The sequence below is a fragment of the Mastigoproctus giganteus genome, chromosome 4 (genome assembly GCF_048544385.1).
Source record: "Mastigoproctus giganteus isolate SK-2022 chromosome 4, ASM4854438v1, whole genome shotgun sequence".
NCBI lineage: Eukaryota > Metazoa > Arthropoda > Arachnida > Uropygi > Thelyphonidae > Mastigoproctus > Mastigoproctus giganteus.
In genome coordinates, this window is record NC_143578.1 from 119,227,167 (window position 1) to 119,246,179 (window position 19,013).

Consider the following 19,013-nt stretch of genomic DNA (forward strand, 5'->3'; position numbering starts at 1 on the left):
CAAGGGCCAATGAGCCATTTTAAGCACTATTTCTGTGTTTCAGCATCCAAAAATCTATGAAGTAAACTTACTTTCAGGCCCGTAACAAGATATGACCCAAAATTTGTTGTTCAGTGTAATCTAATATTCTTTCACAAATTCTCTTTAAAAAAAAACAAAAAAAAAAACCAATAACCATGGTGCACTAATTCCACCTGAGTAAATGTACTTAAAAAACAAACCTTGAAATTAAGACATTAAAAGTTAAATTATTATAAGAATCAAATGTGTTAGCATATTTTTCAAATAATTTGAAGTTCAGAAATAGCAAAAGCTTTGTTATCCAATACTTGGATGACTGGAAGGCTCTAATAACTAGTACAGGCATACCTCGGTTAACATTACCTCTGATAACGAAGCTTCGATATAACGAAGTCCGCAATTTCAAGCCCCATTTAACATAAAAAAATATTCCAGTTTAATCACCTGAAATCTAAACAAACTGAAGAAATTACGGAAACCTTCGGGGCTTCTTCAGAAATTTAAAAAATAATTGAACATGAAAATTTTCCACCAAATTTTGTGTTCAGTGTTTATGAAAGCGGTTTGTTCTGGAAACGGCTACCAACAAAAAGCTTCATTTCTATTGAAGAAAAATCAGCTGCTGGGTTCAAAGCAGCCAAAGACCGTTTAACGTTACTCTTTGGATCAAATGCCTCTGGCGATTATAAATTAAAATTGTTATTAGTTTACCATTCAGAAAATCCGAAGGCGTTAAAAGGTAACATAAAAATGAATTTACCTGTAATATGGAAAGCAAATAGAAAAGCGTGGGTTACCAAGGAGTTATTTACTGATTGGTTTGTTAACCACTTTTGTCCTGAAGTAAAACGGTATTGTCAAAAAAACAACTTTGAAGAAAAAGCTCTTTTGTTGTTAGACAATGCTCCGGGACATCCTACTGATCTTAACACGTTAGACACATGCATTCCTGTCAAAGTTGTTTCTTCCAGCAAACACAACTTCCCTGATTCAACCATTGGATCAGGGAATAATAGCATCATTTAAAGCTTATTATCTGCGTCGAACATTAAGCAATTTAACTGAACTAGAGGATAAAGAGGAAATGACAGTTAAAACATTTTGGAAAAACTACACCATTAAAAACATTGATAGTTCTTGGAAAGAAGTCGCTAAGAAATGCTTAAATGGAGTTTGGCGCAAAATATGGCCAGAAGTTATACTAGAAGAAGAAAATAACATCCAAGAAATTAGAAATGAAGTTATCCAGATGGCTCAATCAATAGGTTTCGAAAATGTCGATGAAGAGGATGTTAGAAATTTATTGAATGCAGAAGATGATGGTTTTTCAGTGGAAGATTTAGAAAACCTTGTTAGCAACGAAGACAAAGATAATGAAGACGAAGTTAAAGAAGTTCCTGCCGAAAAAGTGTTAACCGAAGATTTAAAAATGTGCTTAAATGACATTGAAAACGTTTTAAATTTTTTTAGTGAAAATGATCCTGATTTAGGAAGAAGTTTTATTGTTAAGCGATCAGTGTTAAATGCAATAACTCCTATAGGCAATTGTTAAATGAAAGAGAAAAAAAGCATAAGCAATCAACTTTAGACTCATATTTTAAAATGTGATTTCACTTTGTATGTAAGTTGACTGTTTATTTAATAAAACTTTTCTTTGTTCGAAAAAAAAAGCTTTTCATTTTCTTTACGTAGGAACGTATCCCTATTCCGGCCATAGTATTTTTACCTCTGAAAACGAAGTTTCGCTTAACGAAGTAATTTCGTGGAACGCATCCTATTCGTTATTCGAGGTATGCCTGTATATCTATATTCCAGAACAGGGGACAATTAAAATTGTTATCTTCTTAGTCCATATTAGACAAAAAAAAAAATAAATAAATAAAATAAATAAAGAAAAACACAATTCAGAGTCAAGCCACAAAATTAATAAAACTGAGTAAATATTACAACCTATTTTATCTCAATTTATTACATATTGCAAAATGCAAAGAAAGATGAATTCAGGATAAATTGAATGTTACATCAAATTCAGTGAATTTAAAAAACAAATCTAAAATAATTGCTGCTTGTGACTGTGAATTGGCCATTCCAGTTTGTTCATGCAATTTGCAATTTATCTTCTGAAGTTAAATTCACACAATTTTTGTTGGCCACAATGTACGTTTACAACGGTTAAAATTTCTGTTCTATTATTATTATGCACTGGATTTTTCTAGGTTGATGGGACAAAAAGAACTCTCTGATTTTCATCAGAGAATAACAAGGCTGAATAACAAGGCTTTTTCTATATATTTTTTTACATAATGTTTGTAATAAATACCAATGCATAGTTGTAAGACTTAAGGTAAACATGAACAGGACCACCTGATGTCAGCTTTTAAATGTCTATCATTAACTTTAGCAGATGTAACTGAACAAGAATAACATCTGCATATATTTAAAATAATACAACTTGACTAAAATTCGGAAAAAAACTAGAATTATCAGCAAACTGAAAGAATTGCATAAACTAATTAAATGCATACATAGCTCTAACTCCTTCAAGTTAGTCAGAAAATATCTGACTAAATCAGAAGTGTTAGCATATCTGTATACATTTTCAACGCAATATCAACAAATTACATCAGAATATGATGCAATTTGTTGAAATAATGCAGCAGACAGTTCTGAAAGGGTAAAGGGTTGTGGTGCCATCTATTACTTAACGATTAATTTTAATTAACAATAATTTTGGAAGTTGGAGTAAAGAGTATACTATTCCCTTTCAACAAAGTTCCAAGACGAAATGGGCTTAGACATGCCGAAATTTAACAAAATTCTCTGTAATTCAGATCCTGTAGTTGAGGCAACTGAATCAAGATGTACATATACAAATATAAAAGATATTATACCATAAAAAAAATTTGATTTATTTTTTATGAAACTTGAACTTGATTTAATTTGACAACAATCTTGCTAAGGTTTGACAATAAAACCAAAAAACAATACTACAGGTGGGCCACGCTTTACGTCCTTTTAAAATAATAATAAATAAATAAAAAAAAAAAGAAAGAAAATTTGAAAGCACAAGAGTAAATTCAGCACGGAAAGTGAGTACCTAGACGACGCTAGTGTCGTCGTCAGTTGCTTTCTCCTCATCTACAGTGTGCACGTGTGGTGAGCTGTGCCTGAAATTTTAATAATTTCCTGTGTTCATTAGTGTCTTATTATTTTAAATAAATTGTGCAACCATGTCTTCTAAGTGTAGTGGTTAATCTCTGCCTGCACATGTTAAAAAAAAGCCACAAATCTTTAATGATTGAAGTGAAAATGGACATTATTCATCGTATAGAATCTGGTGAGTGGTGTTCGGAGCACCTTCTACTGTTACAAAGAGGAATTGTTAATGTAAGCATTTCTAGAACAACTTATTCAAGAAGTGAGACAATGGAGAAGTTTTCAGTGCTGTGGATAGACGATATGAACTGGAATAACATTCCTGAAATACAGGCAGTGGTTATGGACAAGGCTAGGAGCTTGTTCAATGAAGTTAATCAGGAATTGGGAGGGACTGAATCATTTTCAGTTAGCAAGGACTGGTTTTCCCGGTTCGAAAACTGGACCAGAATTCACAATGTAAAAATTACTTGTCAGGCAACTAATGCAGAGACTGCAGGTGCTGATGAATATTCTCCCATATTCCAAAAGTTAATGGATGAAGGCTGCTATACCCCAGACTTGGTCTTTAATATTGATGAAACCAAGCTGTACTGGAAGAAGATGCCAGGTAGGATATACACATAGGCTGTGAAGAGAGGTGTGCCACTGGTTATAAGGCTGGAAAAGGTCAGCTTACATTACTTCTGGGTGGTAATAAATCAGGCACTTTTAAGTTAAAGCCTATGTTGGTGTACCATTCAGAGAATCCATGACTTCCTGTTTCCTGGCACTCTAATAAGGTGTGGGTGACCAGGCCCTTTTTAGTAAGGGTAGACTTCATACTTTTGTCCAGAGGTGGCCCAATTTTGTGCAGCAAACAACTTGTCCAAAAAAAACATTGTTTTAGTCCATGACAATGCTCCAAGACATCCAGCCAACCTTGAAGGTATCCCTAACAACATTCTAAATGTGAAGGTCATTTATTTGCCACCCAACACCACATCACTGTTGCAGCCAATGGAACAGGGTGTTATTGCGACCTTCAAGGCATACTATTTACATACAACCTTCAAAGGGATTATCGAGGCAGTGCAGGCATCTAACTCAGTGACTGTGAGGGACTACAACATCCTTAAGGCCGTAAGTAACATTACTGCAGCCTGGAAAGAAGTGTTGCAATCATGCATAAATGGCACTGGAGGAAATTGTGGCTGATGCAGTGTCTTACTTTCTTGTGTTTGAGCCAGTTTCAGCAGCAGTTGAAGATGTCACTCAGATGGCTGAGGATGATGTCAGTGAGTTGCTGCAAAGTCATGGTGAGCCTCTTTCAGATGAGGACTTAAGAGTAGCTGGCTGCACAACTGGCTATACAAGATTCTGAGGGGGAAGAGGAAAAGCAGGAAATTGTGCCAATTAGGACTCTCACCACAAAGACACTTCAATCAGCATTGGCACAAATACAAACAGGCTTTGAAACTATGTGACAATGACCCAGACTGGGAATGCAGCTTTTCCATCCAAAGAGCTGTTACTAACATATTGAAGCCCTACTACAATATGTTAGGAGAAAGACTCAAAACAGACATCACTGTTACAGTTCTTTTCTAAAGCCAGAGAAACCTGCAGAACCGGCTGACCCTTTACAAGGCCCATCCCATTAACTCCGCCCCATTATGCCACTGTCAAAGAACATCAAAAAGGGGGCAGACAATGGTGTTACTACATACTCCAAAGGTGGTTCTACAGGAATGACTAATTAAATATAAGTAATTAAATTTTTATTTTATTACTTATATTTTATCTCATAATTATAAAATAACCACAAATAATCCATATAAAAAACACTTAATTTACACTGCTTAAGCTAACAACCCTGAGGAGGGGGAATATAACCCCGGCAAAATCAGGGCCTACCTGCATTTAAAATTAAAATTATTTTATATACGTGGGTTTTTTTTTTGCAAATCTCTCACATTACTTAAAAAATCCTTATGGAAAAAAAAAAAAAAAAAACAGTAATGGTGTGTGTGTGTGTGTGTGTGTGTGTGTGTGTGTGTGTGTGTGTGTGTGTGTGTGTGTGTGTGTGTGTGTGTGTTAAGGAGTGCAGAGGAAAACAATAGGTAAGTTAAAAAATATGAATTCAATTCAATGCAATTTATTAAACCCACTTAAAACACACACACAATCCAAAAATATGTTCCCACTTCAGCAAAGAAAATAGCAGTAGCTTAACTCTCCAGTTTGTCAAAGAATGTAACTTTAAAGTATGTATGAAGTTATAGCATAATGCTACCATGACATTGTGAATGTCCACATCTCTTACTTTACAATTCATATTTTTACTTTCACATATAGATGTCACACTACAGACATCTATTTTTAATAGATGTCTGTAGTGTGAAATTCACCTTCCAAGATCCCAATCCCACCAAGACCTTGTAATTTAAGGTTCTGAGGGATCAGTCATAAAATGTATGTGTGTGTGTGTGTATGTGATGCAATCTGTCAGGCAGGATTTGGGGGGGGGGGCATACAGTAAAAATAGAATACCACAGTTGATGAACCAATCAAATAATTCAAAGTCCCACTCTCAAATTTCCTTAACAATGGAACCTTTTATACAACAGATGTGCTTGCATTTTGAACCACTACAATCCTCTGGATCACTTTTTTTTTTCAGAGACAGTATATTCAAATAAAACAATAACAAATGAAAATTGTTGTGTTAATGTTGTTTACCGGTCACTTAATGAGTTATTACATCAGCCTAAAGCTTCATGTACAACTAGCGTGACCAGAAACTGTCATGCTAGTTGTGACTCAAGATGAGTAATATTTCTTGATACGTCTATTTGCAGTCCCGATTTGCCTGAAAAATCAAATTTTTTTTTTTGGCATCCTTCGTATTCAGTCCATTCAATAACTTCATTTGTTTCAGTTGCTTCAATCTCAGGTTCTTCGGTCTTTTCAATTTGCTCAGTGTTTTCTTCTGCCATCCAGTCTTGAAGCATTTCTTAAATATTTTCCTTGTTCACAACATGAGGCTTTAGCCCTAAAAGGTGTTCAGTCTGATAACCAGTTACACATCATCAGGCATCTCTCATATTGTGGAGTTATACTTCACAACTGGGTTATCATCATTGCAACCCCACCCACCCACCGAGGAGAGGCCAACAAGTTTCTAAACGGCGCCACCTGGGTGGTGGTGGTAACCGCCAAGAATAAGTAACAAGTCTTCTCCATTGGTGAAGTGTTACTTATTCGAGGTAGTGCAATATCGTGGCAACTCGTGAAGACATTCACAATATGAGATATATTTAAATGATGCCAATTATGTACTACTTTAGTAGGTTGCTGCGTATTAAAATGATGTAATAGCACTAACTTATACGTCAGTAAACTTGTTCGCAACATGAGGCTTTAGCCCTAAAAGGTTTTCAGTCCAATATTAACAACTTATTGTGACAGTTTGTGAGTTTATTTTATTGCGATTAGTTTATTGTAATGCATGCCTGCTTGAGAAGCCAGGTGGCTGACACGGTTTCTCAAGAAAAGAGTGGGACACGTCAGCCATATAAGCGACACACACACACACACACACACACACACACACACACACACACACACACACACACACACACACACACACACACACACACACACACACAAAAACACCTTTTTTTTTGATATTTTAAGCAAAAAAAAAATGACTAACACTGGCATTAAAATATTTTTGGTGCCGGGGCAAAATTTTTTTAAAAACTAGTTTGGCAGTCAACGTGTTAAAATAAAAAATAACAGTGGAACTATGTCTAGTCATAAGATGAAAGTGAAACTGCCAGTGGAAATGTGGCTAAAAGACAATGTAAATCTATAACATTAGAAAAAAAAAAAAAAAAGTAAGTTATTAGAAGAATGGAGGGTGGGCAATCACATCCTACTGTTTGCAGGGAGCTGCATGTCATCACCTCCATTGTAATAACAATCATGAAAAATGCTGATAAAATTTTAAATTAAAAAATAAATAAATAAATAAAAAACAAAGGAAACTGCAAGAAGAAAACTGCTACAACTCTTAGATACTCGTGTGGTCCTGCAGTTGGAAAAATGGACACATAAAAAAAAAAAAGTGGAACCATGTCTGGTTGTAAGAGTGCAACTGCCAATGAAAAGGTAAATCTGTAACATTAGAAGAAAATATGGAAGTCAGAAGAATGGAGGCTAGGCAATCACATCCTACTATTTTTACGGAGCTGCATATTGTCCTCTCCACTGCAGCAACAATCATGAAAGATGATGATTTAAAAAAAAAAAAATTGAAACTGCAAGAAGGAAAACTGCTACAACTGCTAAATACTATGGTGGTACTGTGGTTGGAAAAATGGAACAATTACTCTCACTGTAGGTTCAATCATTAAGTGAAAGAAACATTCTTGTCACACAGTGTTGTGTGATAAAGCGAAGTTTGTTTGATGAGATAAAAGAAAAGGAAAGCAGCAATGAAACTTTCAAAGCAAGCAAAGGCTGGTTCGCTAATATCAAGCAGTGAGCTCAAATTTAAAATATAAAATTAATAGGTCAGGCTGCCAGTGCTGATGAAGAAGGACTCGTAGAGGATGGTGCATATCCACCTGATCTTGTTTTAAATGTGGATGAGATGGGCCTTTATTGGAGATGCCTTCAAGAACTTTCATCTCCCATGAAGAGAAACATGATCCTGGATTTAAGAGTACCAAAGGTGTATCCTGTGCACATCAAGCAACTCGTAGAGGACGGTGAATATCCATCAGACCTTGTTTTCAATGTGGATGAGATGGGCCTTTATTGGGAGAAGATGCCTTCAAGAACTTTCATCTCCCATGAAGAGAAACATGCTCCTGGAACCTACCAAGGACTGTTTAGGCGTAAATGCTTCAGGAACTGTAAAATCGAAGTCATCATAATAGTGTGTCTATCATTCTGAAACACTGAGGGTGAAAGGGCTAATTAAAGCATATTTGCCAACCATTTGGATTTCACACAGAAGGACCTAAGTGTCACAAGATGTCTTCACAAACTGATATACAGATAATTTTTGCCCACCAGTATGTTGCTGCTGTGATAAAGAATAATTATCCAAGGAGAGCACTGCTGTTGGACAATGCTCCAGAATATCCACCAAGCATTGGAGAGATGAGAACAATTGTGGATGTAAATGCTGAATATCTGCCACCAAATATCATCTACCTTTCACAACCAACAGATCAGGCATTCATAGCAAATTTTAAAGCTTACTACCTTTGGCAGACATACTTTCTCATCTCATCTCTCCAATGCTTGGTGGATATCCTGAAGCATTGTCCACTGATTATGTTTAACTTTTCCTGCTTCACATTGGCGTCTCACGTTCCAGGTCCCAATTCTAAGCAACGAACACCTGCAGATTCTTAGCACCCTCTTTCAATTCGAGGGTTGCTGGGGACTGAGAGTCTTAACTCTGTTTTTGTCCATCATTGCTAGATGATGTCCTGGGGAAAATAATGTGATGATGATTCTAATAGCAACTAAACCTTACAACTTAAATATAATTCAGATATATGCACAGAGAGCCGACAAAAGTGAAGAGGAGATCGAGGCATTTATGAACAAATTGAGTCGATGTTACAACTATCCAAGAAAGAAGACACATTAATTGTGAGTGATTATAATGCCAAAGTTGGTGTTCATGAATGTAGAGAGATTGTGGGCAAGTTTGGACTGGGCAGGAAGAATGACTGTGGAGACAGACTGTTAGAGTGTGCACAAAGATTTGAATTAGTAATAATGAATACCTTTTTCGAGCTGCTGCCACCACAGAGACTGTATACATGAAAATCTGAAGCTGATGGAGAAAACAATAGTGAGAAATAAAATTGATTATATTTTGACCAACCATCCCTTCAAAAATTGCATGAAGCATTTAAGAATGTAGCCAGATGCTGATATAGGTTCTGACCATAATCCATTAATGTGAACTGAAAGTGAAGCTGAAACTTATAAAAAAAGAGGGTAAGCAATGGATTGACCTCCAAAAGTTAGAGATCAAAGATATTAAAAAAAATATTGATACACCTTGGAGAATAAACTGAATTATACCCTCCCAGAAGATATAAATGATATATGGAGTTCAATTAAAGAGGCTGTACTTAAAATGGCAGAAAATCATCTGAAAAGTGAACGTCTTAAAAAAAAAAAAAAAAAGTGGATGACGAGTGATATACTGGAGCTAATGGAAAAAAAGAGGACAGAACAAGAACTCAGCAGAATACAAAAAATTAAGAATGGAAATCAGGAAGAAAATAAAAGCATAGGAAAACTGAATGAGGTCCAAATGTGAAGAAATTGAGAAATTGGAATCCCTACATTATCATTTCAATAAGTATAAAGTCTTGAAGGAGGTGTTAGGACTACACTTCAGAACTGGTAATGGAATTCTAAAAAAGAAGAATGGATTGATTGCAGTTTCTGTTCAAGACTTGATTGCTGGCAAGAATATATAGCAGAGAATTGTTTAATGATAACAGAAATGAAAAGTTTGACAGATCGGAAAATGTAGAAGGACAGAGTATCATGGAGGAAGAAGTAGTGATCTTAGTGATTAAATATGCTAAAACCAAAAAAGACAAGTGGTCTTAATGAAATTCTGACAACTTTTAAAGATAATTAAGGTGAATGTGTTGGTTGAGCTGCTCAAAAAAGGTTTGACACTGGAGAAATTCCCAGATAATGGTTGAGATAGTCATTTATACTCATTTCAAAATGAGTGTAAATGACGATCTATTTGAATTTCTAGTAGAAATGCAAATAGATGTTCTCAATTTAGAACAATTAGTTTGATGAGCCATGCATTGAAGATACTTCTAAGGATTATACGGAATCAAATTTTTAAAAGATGTGAAGATGTACTTAGTGATTCTCAATTTGGCTTTAGGTGAGGACTGGATACTAGGAAGCCTTTGCTTTGCAGTTCGAACTCTAGTATAAAGATGTCGATATGTGAACCAACAGGTATACACCTGCTTCTTGGATTATGAGAAAGCCCTCGTGTAAGACATGACAAAATGTTCAAAATTCTAGATTAGAATTGACGTTAATGACATCAGAACACTCGAATTTGAATTGTCCCCAATACTTTTGAATTTGAATTGGGGACAATCAGCAAAGGTATACATAGAAGGAGAAAAGTTGGAAGAGATATGAATTAAAAGGAGTTCATTGAGGTCATATTCTACACCTATATTATTTAACATGTATGCTGAAGAAATTTTTAAAGAAGCTACAAAGGGATGTAACAGAATGGATACAGATTAATGACAATACTGTAAACATGATCAGAAATGCAGATGATACTATTTTGCTAGCCAGTTCTGAGACTGATTTACAATCATTAGTGGATAGAGTAAATAGAATAAGTGAAAATTTTGGTCTGAAGTTAAACATCGAGAAAACAAAATTCATGGCAATCAGTAAGAAAGAAGTATGAACAAAAATTACAATCAATAATGAAGAGATTGAAAGGGTTAAAAGTTATCATTTTCTTGGATGTATGCTGAGCCAGGACTGTGATCAAATTCTATTGAGGTTCGCTCAAGAATTGAACAAGCAAATGCTGCCTTCCTTAAAATGAAGAATCTTATGCCACAGTGATCTTATGCTTCCTTTAAGAACAAGAATGCTGAGATGTTATGCCTTTTCTGTCCTCCTTTATGGAGCTGAGGCCTGGATATGACAAAGAAGACTCAGAATAAGTTAAATGCTTTTGAGATCATAAGACGAATGAAGAAAACGACAGAAATAACTAACATTAAGGAGAGGAAAGTAAAATATTTAGGACATATAATGAGGAATGATAAATATAAGACATTGGAAATAATAATCCACGACAAAATGACTGGAAAAAGAAGTCGAGAGAAAAGAAGGAAATCTTGGTTGGCAAACCTGAGAGAATGGCTTGATCAGAGAAATGAAGGCTTGTTTAGAGCTTCTACCTCGTGTATGCCCATTGCGAATGAAGAAAAAGACAGAAATAACTAACACCATTAAGCCAAGCTCTGCAAAGATAGGGCATATTGAAGAAGAAAGAGTCTGCAACTGATCCAAATATGGCAAAAAATGATCCACAACAAGGACCTTCCTCTCATCAGTAATGACTATTTACTTATATTTTATTAGGGAATAAATGTGATTTAAATGCACACATATAATGTTTATGTTAAATTAAATTTTAATTTTTGTATTATTTTATAAGTCTCAAATTACGTCTGGAAAGCATCGCATTTAAATAAATTATAATTCGGGTTTCACTTACATCGACTTTATATACGCTGGCATCTCCAGGAACCCAACCCCAGTGAAAACCAAGGGCTCCCTTTGCTCTGGGTGGAAGGAGAATAGCAGAAAATTATGTGTTTCGGGCAAAATCTCCTAAGCAATCACTTCTGCTCTGGGTGCTTGGGAAAATGGCAAATCCAAGAACTAAACATTTCTTTAGTTGCTTGACAGATTTGTCACTTTCCTAAAATGGGCTGGATGATGAATTGCCAGGTTTGGGAGTATTATGAACCAATTATTTTACACGTATATCTTCTCATATCTTAATGGCATTTTTCTATTTAAATACTGCTCACTTATTTTATTGTTCTGACATTCAAAGTCTATAAGATATATTTTCTCAGTTCCTATGCTGAAATGTTTTGATAATCACATTAACAATATGTATCTCAATATATATATTATATACTAAACAATCACTTAAAAAAGAGAAATAATAATAAAAAAAACTATTCAAGTCACGAAAATGTCAACCGCAAGATTCTGTTCGGCCCAAACAATTCCTAATACTATGCACTTTTAAATACTTAACATTTAAATTAAGTGAAAAACTAATATTTCAAATATATGACACTACCTTAGACAAATATACTTATAAGGCAATCCATAAACTGGAATTCACTATATTGTAATATACTAAAAACAAAAGACAAAACACTTTTTAAGCGCATTACTAACTGAAGAAGGCAGCTGCTGTTCATAAGCCAGCCATAACGGACTACGTGTGTAATTCTAGATGATAATTTCCTCATTAAAGAGGCAATTACAGTAAAAACCTTAAAACAAATGTATTCTACAAAGTTTTAGTTAGAGAACTAAATTATTCATACACTATGCTAAGTTATGACTTTGTAGAGTATGATATTACATAAGGAGATGACTACTAAGAATGCCCTTTGGAAAAAGCTGGAAAAAAGTCCATGAGATTCATGCTAAAATTACAGAACAAATACATACCTCGTGACTTTTTTTTTTCTTGATCAAACATTATAACGACTTCAATAACCTAAAAAAAAAAAAAGAAGAAAAAATTAAAATGTCTTGCTTTAATTTTTTTTTTTTTAAATCTCTTCTGTCCCAACACACACAGATATAAACTAAGAGTAATATTTCCAAAATTTTTACCAATACACATGTTCCACCGATAGGTAAATAAAGATAATATTAAGCATGAAATAGGTAAAAGTTCTGGCCTCAGTGATACATCAAGGTAACTTACTGTGAACCGTGCTTTAGTTTGCTTTCTATGTTATTTGTGCTTCAACAATAATGGCTATAAGTCATCAGGCCAACATAGAAATCACATGATTTCATTTACATATGATAACAGGATGCTATATATTATGAAGGTACGTATGTATGCGCACGCACACACAGAGTGGATCCTTGATATCCATCATTATCTTACATTTGACTGATTTGATGCTAATGATCATTCACAGATAGCTGCCAAGCTAAATGAGGATTTTGCATCTACATCCACTCACGAGGAGTTATTCAAGGAGGAGGAGAAGGCCAGATGTTTATCAAACTCTAAAAGGGAGCTAAGTGATTTTGTAATAACTGAGAGCAAAGTGGATGAGAAATTGTTGCAGTTAAACATTAGGAAGGCACTTGGGGTGGATGGGATAACAGTAATAGAAGCAAGTGATGCAAGAAAGCTGGCACATGAGCTTATGTAGCATCAGCCAAAAAAAATAAATAAATAAGTAATAAATAAAATTCACACATCCACCTCTAAAATGGTGTCACGCTCCTCCTTGAATTTATTCAAGCTATCAACTTCCACAAAAACAGATGGAAGTTTGTTCCAGCAATTGACTACCTGCTGGCTAAAGGCAAATATCCACACATCTATTCTACAACTGTCTTTCCTCAATTTGAATTTATGCCCCCTTAGGTTCATAATCTGAGCAAGCAGAAGAATCCCGTCAGAATTCAGCGTGCTCAACCCATTCAGGGCCTTATATACCTCAATCAGATCACCTCGCAGGTGCCTAGTCTCCAGCCACTGCAATTTGCAGAACTTAAGCCTCTCTTGGTAAGAGGATCCCTTCATTCCCCTCACCAATCTTGTTGCCCTTCTCTGTACACGCTCAAGCAAATCTACACCCTTCCTAAAATGAGGCCTCTAGACCTGTACGTAGTACTCAAGGCGTGGCCTGACCTTATACAGAGGGACAATCACCTCCTTTTCCCTGCTAGCAAAATTCCTATATATCATTGACGAAACCCCATGACCTGCCCTGGCAGCCTGTCTGCATTGCTCAGAAAACTTTATATCTCACTGCACAATTACTCACAGATCTTTTTCATTTTCTACCATCCTAAGTGTAGTACCACACAGTTGGTACGTTTCTCTGGGGTTACCTTTACCCATAGGCAGTACTTTACATTTGTCAACGTCACACTTCAGTTGCCACTTCTCAGCCCATCTTCCCAAATTTTCTAGATCCTGTTGCGTAATTACTAGTTGTGATAATTACTACAATTGCAGTCAATGGAAATCGCTATAAAGGAATTTAAAGAGAAAAATGCAAAAGGTAAGCATTTATATAGTGGTATTAATTTTAAACACAATTTTAAAAATGCGATTTAAGTTTAGTTTTAAAAGAGATAGTGGTGGACGACAATCCCTTACATTACACGAATAATAGCAACACGAATCACAGTCAAATAGCAAGTCACTGCCAGCTCCAACCTGTTGTGAATATTATTCTGACAGACCATGCGCAATGCCAGGTGTATTTATTTGATTCCATAGAATTAAAAATAATGAAAATTATGATATTTCAGTAATATTTGTATATACACTTAACATGTTTTCAGAAAGAATTAAAAATAATTACCTGCATTTTAGATTATCTAAAAACATCATAATAAAATGCAAAATGTTTTGGATTTCCTTTCCGTTTCCTTGCAAATAAAGCTACAAACCCAAGAAAACGTACGAGAGTTACCTTTCAATGACACCTACCTTTCCAATCAGTGGTGTAGCTAGGCTTTTTGTCAGCAGGTACATTCACAAAAAAGGTGCCAATTGCTACCCTATCTGTTATTTTTTGGTTTTGGGGTTACAAGGTACCTGCCAACATTACCTTGGCTGCGCCACTGCCTGTTTGGTTTCTTGGAGAAACCAAACAGACCATGCACAGTCACTTGAGTTATGGTTTTTAATAATTACTGTATTTTTAGAAAGTTTAATCTCTCTCTCTCTCTCTCTCCGTCTGTGTGTGTGTTGTTCTTTTACAATATAGAAATACCGTTGTGCCCCTGTATCTGATGATTCAGTTACCTGTAGTTAACCACGGGAAAAAAACAAAAAAAACTTAACATGTACTACTCACATGTCCAATATGATGCTTCCCTTTATTTTTTAAAATGCCGCGTATCAGTATAATGGTTCTTTAGAGATTTAACAGATGCACCATTTTCACACTTTTGACTAATTTCAAGTTTTTGTTTAATTTGAAAGAACAACTCTTGCATTTGCCCATCAATTTCATGATTTCTACACAAAAAAAAAAAAAAAAAAAAAAAAAAAAAAAAAAAATTACTATAAAAAAAAAAAATTACGACATCCCTGACGAAACAAAATTTGTCCTTTTGCGGTGCAACGGAACACAACAATTGATGCACTGCACTAAATCAAACTAAACATTTGGTCTCTCTCTCTCTCTCTTTTTTTTGTTTTGAGTAGTAGGTGTGAAGACAGCAGGGGTTGCAAGATAATACGTACACTAATCTCCCAATGAAGATTTACAATGTCACTTCTTATCATTTATTTACAACTTGCAAAACATCTCTTTGTACCTATTCTAGTTATTACTTCAATTTTATGATTTCTGGTTGATTTTTTTTTTTTTTTTTTTTTATTTGGAGTCTTGAAGTGTCCCGGTAAATCAAGAGTCTGCTGTACTTTATTATTACTGTATTTAATGTTGGTAATGTCTTACTGTGTGTTTAATTTATCAATTAAACTTTATTATACGTATGTATGTATGTACAAGAAAATCGCATTATATATGGGGTTAGCAAGACGGTTTCAGCCTTCCTCTGTAGGTCTTGGAACGTATCCCCCACAAAAACTGGGTTCTTACTGTATATATACAGGGTGTTTCAGAACTTCTAAGAGGGGTAGGGTACATCCTGACAACTCGAAATCATATACCAATGTGGGGTCGGAAATGCTTTCCTGAAGCGGTGTTGTACACAGAAGCACCATAAAGAAAACAGACTGTAAGTGAGAAATCGTTTTAATAATACATGAAAAGAAGCAAAAGGTACATGGATTAAAGTAAGTGTTCGAAGTTTCTTCCACGGGCTACAATGCATGCCTCACATCTCCGACGCACGGACATCCGAACATTCTGGAATACTCCAGGCGAATTTCGAATTTCTTCGGCAGCTACTGCGATTCTTGCAACCAGCTCCTCAGCATTGTCAACAGGGGTGTCATAAACTAGCGATTTCATATGACCCCAGAAATAAAAATCAAGACATGATAGGTCGGGTGACCGAGCAGGCCAACGCACGGGACCACCTCGTCCAATCCACTGTTGACCAAATGTGACATCCAGGTAGTTACGAACATCTCCGCTATAATGGGCAGGGGCTCCATCGTGTTGGAACCACATTGTCTGTTGCGTCGATGCAGAAATCTGTTCATCTCTCAAAAGTTGTGGCAATACTTGCTGCAGAAAGATCAAGTAGATAGGTCCGGTTAGACGACACGGTAACAGGTAAGGTCTGATGAGGTGATCTCCCATAATACCGGCCCATACATTGACCGAAAATCGAATCTGTGCTGCACGACGTCGTATTGCATGCGGGTTCTCGACCGCCCAGATATGGTCGTTATGCGTGTTGAAAATTCCTTCCCTTGTGAAGGATGCCTCATCGGAAAACAACACTTCAGCAGGAAAAGGGGGATTTGTAGCACATTTTCCAAGGTTCCACTGTGCGAAAGCAATACGAGGTGCATAATCCTCCGGTTGCTGTGTCTGGACACGCTGCCTGGAGTATTCCAGAATGTTCGGATGTCCATGCGTCGGAGATGTGAGGCGTGCATTGTAGCCCGTGGAAGAAACTTCGAACACTTACTTTAATCCATGTACCTTTTGCTTCTTTTCATGTATTATTAAAACGATTTCTCACTTACGGTCTCTTTTCTTTATGGTGCTTCTGTGTACAACACCGCTTCAGGAAAGCATTTCCGACCCCACATTGCTATATGATTTCGAGTTGTCATGATGTACCCTACCCCTCTTAGAAGTTCTGAAACGTTTAACTGAAACACCCTGTATATATACACACAGTGTCAGACAAAAAAAAAACTGCATCACTTGTGAATTTTGCTAATAATGAGCTTGCGCTGAGTCCTGTTGAAAAATGCAGTGCACGTCTGTGTGGTGATCCCTAATAACGGGTTTCAGGCACTCCTCCAAGATATCAGTGTAGGTTTCTACATCCATCGTTCCGTTAATAAACTTAATTCGTCTCACCCTTCGCTTGTTTTCATCCCCAGACCATCTGACCAGCGGGGAACTTTACGACAGTCGGTGTTATGCAGTCAGGATGGTATGCCTCCGATTTTTGTCTTTTGACATATCGCTTCCCACCCAAGCCATGCAGATTGAATTTCGATTCGTCAGAAAAGATGGTATCCCATTGCTCTTTTGTCCATGAGCGAAAAGCTTTATCCTTGTGCTCTTTTAGCAAAAGCAAGTCGCTTCTTCCTTATTTGTTGGGTCAACAAAGGCTTCTTCTTCTTCTTGGGCCGATACACATATATACCACATTCCGAAAGCCATCTTTGGATAGTTTGTGCACTTGTTTCAACACCAGAGGCCATGTCAAAGTCCCGTTTTAGATCAGGAGCACTAGCATGGTGATAACAAAGGCACAGCCGTTTCAAATATCGACCTCGGGAAGGCGTAGTCACTCTCCTACAGCCTGATCCAGGTCTTCTCTTCACATCGCCAGTTTCACGCTTTAATTTCAGCACCCACGATACTGTTGACTATTGGCAGCCTATTTTATCAGTGATAGCACACATAGAAAGCCATTCCTGGGATAGAGCAACAGCTACACTTTTTTTTCTTGGTGTCAACTGAACGTATGGAGCCATGCTTATACCCCTGTAAACAGTAGGTAGTAAAATTCCGAGCATTATGGGTAAAAGGAAGGATTTATCGGGCTTTGATAAAGGAGAGATTGTGGGTGCTTGACGATTTCCCAAACTAATGAACTGGTGGGGTGTTTGAGAGCCGCTGTAGTTAAAGTGTACCAGGACCAGCATCAAAATGTTCAAACAATGACCCAATGGGAAAACTGCAAAGGTCAGAGAAAGGTTGATGTTAGAGGTGAGCACTGAGTCCGACGACTCGCACAGGCAAAGCACTGTTGAAGAATTGACTACCCAATACAACATGGGCCAACCCCAGAACAATATCTGGCATGACCATGCGTCATATGCTTGCACGTATGGGCTATACCAGCAGATGATCCATACGGCATACTCTCCTAACCAAGGTTCATCGGCGTAAAAGACTCACCTAGTGCAAAGAGCATGCAAGTTGAACGTTAAAAGACTGGAAGAAGGTGTGCTGGTTGGATGAATCATGTTATTTACTCCACACCGTGGATGGTTGTGTACGGATTTGGTTTCAATGAGGCTCTTCATCCATCATGCATGGTATCAAAACTGCAAGCCAATGGAGGTGGTTGTATGGTGTGGGGCATGTTTTACTGGCAGTATCTTGGACCCCTGGTGCATGTGGAACAATGTATCAGTGGTCTCCACTATCATCAACTGCTTGCTGACTACATACACCCCGCCATGTTACACTTTTTCATGAATGGTGATGGTGTGTTCCAAGATGACAATGCGCCGAGCCATTGTTGTTGTCGTTATTTTATTTTTAGGAGCATTAGCAACTAAGGCCGTATTGCTCCGGGGATATGCGGTTGTCATTCCCTGACCTTTCCGCATCCTCCGTATTTGGTGGTCACGGGCTCGAACCCCGGTCTAATCAAGAAGCATGTGCTACACACTGCTGCTCCTGCCCACCTGGCTACGGAGGCACAGCCGAGCCATTGGCCACTTGTTGTGCAGGAATGGTTTGAGGAACAGTTCTGACTTCCAGCATATCGAATGGCCTCCGAACTTACCCAGATATCAATCCCATAGAGCACATGTGGGACACTATGGAAAGGCATATCAGGCATCTGAATACACCAATCACCTCCATACCTGCATTGAAGATCACATTACACACAGCTTGGTTGGCCCTACCTCCCGAAAGCTTCCGACCATCTTGTTGAATCAATGCCACTTTGGATAGTTGCTGTACTGAGAGCAAAAGGAGGACCTATAAAGGATTAGGTAGTGGTCATCATTCAGTTATCACTCAGTATATATATAGAGAGAATAGGATCTAACAGGCAAAAAATTGAGGGGGGTGCCACAAAATAAAATACTTAGGGGTTTACTTATACGTTTC

The 19,013-nt window shown here is 36.9% G+C and overlaps 1 protein-coding gene across 2 annotated transcripts in view; it reads right to left on the reverse strand.

Annotated features, from left to right (window-relative positions):
• Positions 1-19,013, reverse strand: part of LOC150087020 (uncharacterized) — a 246,071-nt gene that overhangs the window by 147,872 nt on the left and 79,186 nt on the right. For both annotated transcript variants that reach the window (XM_090371751.1, XM_090371750.1), the window contains exon 6: positions 12,466-12,514. In XM_090371751.1, the coding sequence (XP_090227877.1) occupies positions 12,466-12,514 (49 nt within the window). The remainder of the gene's footprint in view (positions 1-12,465; positions 12,515-19,013) is intronic.